This window comes from Myotis nattereri, assembly GCF_964212035.1.
Source record: "Myotis nattereri genome assembly, chromosome: 1".
Taxonomy (NCBI): Eukaryota; Metazoa; Chordata; class Mammalia; order Chiroptera; family Vespertilionidae; genus Myotis; species Myotis nattereri.
This window is the reverse complement of record NC_138075.1, coordinates 217,887,873-217,890,892: the sequence shown is the minus strand read 5'-3', so window position 1 is coordinate 217,890,892 and position 3,020 is coordinate 217,887,873. Positions and strand designations below refer to the sequence as shown.

The 3,020-nt window shown below is 45.0% G+C and overlaps 1 protein-coding gene across 1 annotated transcript; it reads right to left on the bottom strand.

Moving 5' to 3' along the window:
- Window positions 1-627: 627 nt before the first annotated feature.
- On the bottom strand, window positions 628-1,425 carry LOC308526605 (basigin-like; the record flags this gene model as incomplete). Its single annotated transcript, XM_081101751.1, has 1 exon — window positions 628-1,425. The coding sequence occupies one exon, from the start codon at window positions 1,423-1,425 to the stop codon at window positions 628-630; it is 798 nt and encodes a 265-aa protein (XP_080957877.1).
- Window positions 1,426-3,020: the final 1,595 nt, after the last annotated feature.

The window sequence follows — 3,020 nt, the reverse complement described above, 5'->3', positions numbered from 1 at the left end:
CAACGAGATGCAGAGCAATGCTGTTTTCTGAATTAAAAGACACTGGTTTATGAAAATTATTCCACTAATAAGGTTTAAATAGCCCAAGAAATCAGAAGTATTTATGGGGAAAATGTCACGTCTGATTTTTTCTCTTCTCTCTCTCACAAATGCCCTTCCTTGCCTCTTTCTTCTCCATCACATTTCTTGTCTGTGGAACATTGTGATTGGAAAGCATCGGAGACTTTGGGGGAAGAGTGGCCTGCATTTAAACAGGTGTGACCATGCACAAGCTGTGGAGTGCGGGCAAATTTGTTCACTTTTTTTTTTTTTTTTGAAAAGTGGGTCAGCAGTGCCTTTATTGGTAAGGAGGCAGGTGGGGTTGGGGGTTCCCATGTGAGTCAGGATGCTATGGTGGAAGAAGCCTCAGGCCATGGGCACAGGTGGAAATGGGACTCCCACTCCATGATGGTCACCCAGACCCTCCCCCAGCTCCCAGGTGGGGATGGCAGGAGCAGTGAGGGGGATACTCTGAGGGGCGGCCCTGAAGTCAGGCTGTACCAGGTCACACAGACCTGCGGTGATGGGACAGGACTTGCTTGGGGCCAGCAGGATGCCAGGCGTTGTGACCGGTGACCTCTCTCTCGCTCAGTTGGCATTCCTCTTGTCCTTGTCAATGGTGTGGGGCCCACTGCTCTTTGGAGGAGCAGAGCCCGTGTCTTCCTCACCCAGGACCACCTCTGGCTTCCGACACTTCTCAAAGGCGAAGATGATGATGACCACCACGACTACCTCGATCAGGACGCCCAGGAAGGGCCACAGGGCAGCGAGGCGGCTGCGCAGGCGCAGCGTGATGACGGCATGGTCCACGCCCTCGGTGTTGGTGCCATAGCAGGCATACTCGCCAGCGTCTGCCTTCAGGTCGAGCTCCTGCATGTGCAACTCCGTCTTGGTCTCCGAGGACACCACGAACGTGTTCTCGGACTTGTTGTTGAGAACCTGGTTCCCGGCCTCGGTGACCTTATACCAGGCCCACTCGGTGACCGGGGGGAAGGACTCAGACTTGCAGACCAGCACCGCTCTCTCCCCCTCGATGCCAAGCACTGAGCTGGCCACAGCCTCAACCTTGGGGGGCCCATTCACGTTCACGCGGGCGGTTCTGCCTGCGGGCTCCGAGAGGAAGGTGCAGGAGTACTGTCCCGAGCGCTCTTCTGGGTCTACCTCGTACTCCGTGGTCAGGTCGGGCGCCGCGTCCTCCTGCAGCACCCGGTCCCCTTTCATCCAGCGGTGCCCCAGGACGTGGGTGTCACTGGAATTCAAGGTGCAGGTGAGGCGTGTTCTGGAGCCCTCGTCACGTATGGAAGTTGAGATATTGCTCCCTGCTCCGGAGCCGCTCTCGATGCCCAGCAGGGTGAACCCCAGAAGCACAAGTAGTCCCGCTGCCATGTCGCCGTCCCGGTCCCTGTCGCCAACCGCCACTGTCGCCAACCGCCGCCCCAGCCCTATGAGAACCTGGAAGGCAGGGCGGGCGCGGGTGCACAGGGAGGGGCGCGCACGGCCTGCCAGCCAGCCACCATCTTCGCTCACTTCTTTAAGCTTCAGTTTCTTCAACCTCAAAAATGAATTATCTATGTCACAGGGCTGCTATGAGAGTTAACAGTAAATGCAATATATATATATATATATATATATATATATTGCATTCAGCAAGATGTTTAGTACCAAGTAGGGCTCAAGAAATGTTCATCTTCCTTTCCTTATATTCTAGCCTTTCAAAATCCTATTTGTGTGTCAAGACCCAACCTTACTTAGCTGCTTTATAAAACCTTTTCAATCATCGCCACTCCTTATTGCATTATTTCAAAATTATTTCTATTAAGCTAATGCAATTCCCCGGTTAAACTGTAATCTCCTTGAAGGCAGTGACTCACTCTGACTCACCCTCCTTTTTCCATAACAAGCGGCCCAGGGCTGAGCACCCCATAAGTACTATGAAAATCCTTGTTGATTGATTCCTTTTTTCATTCCTTGAGGTGAATTAAGTAATTCTTTGGTATTGAAGGTCCAGTGAAAAACTGACTCTAAAACAAGTATTTAATATATGGAGTCCCATGTTTATTTGTGTGTGATTTTGAACTAAATAAGAAAGGGACTTTCATTATTTTCTTATTATTTTCAGATAGTTCTCATATTCAATAGGATGTTATAAATGTGAAAACAAAGGTCGTTGTAATGGTGATTTTCCCCCATGAAGTTGTCTGAAAGTTAGGCTGTCAATGTCTACAAATTACTGACAAATTACGTTGATGTGTCAGTCTCAAATGAATTGTATTATATTACATTTGTAAATGCTAAAAGCAGTGCTTGATACCCTCGGTTAAAATTTACCTTTAAAATTTAGCCTTCCGAGATAGATATTTTACATTATATTTTAAAATATATTTGTTACAAGTAGTTTTTCTTAACTCAAAATGTGATTTCTGGATAAAGTTTCACATTAATGTAATATCTTGCTTTCCTCTGCCTCTGTCTGTGACCATGAAATTGTTCTCTTACACGGATTACACAGGCATATCCACACAGCTGGAATCTTTCCTATTACTAAAAAATTATGACCATTTAGGACAAGATTGTCTCCATTTCTGATCAAATATAATCACTGATATTTTTGTCAAAACATTTTAATGTGAAGAGAATATATTTTTTGGTAGATACTTGACCATGTGTTTTTAAAATTTCATCTCTATGATTTGAGAATCTTTATTTTTCAGGACTAGCTCTCATTTTACTTCATTATTGCTTTCCTAATAACTTATTGATCTTGGCATTCAATAATTTTCTACCTTGAATGTTTTCATGAAATAATAACCCCAACTTAATAACATAATATCATATAATATGTTTCAAATAATATATGGACTAATAAGATCTCCTTGCTACACTACTTAAATGTTATTTTTGGTATATCTTTTTCATCAGAGTCAAAAATTGAGTTTTATATAACAAATGCTGCATAAAACCACAACAAAAAGAGTATGAAC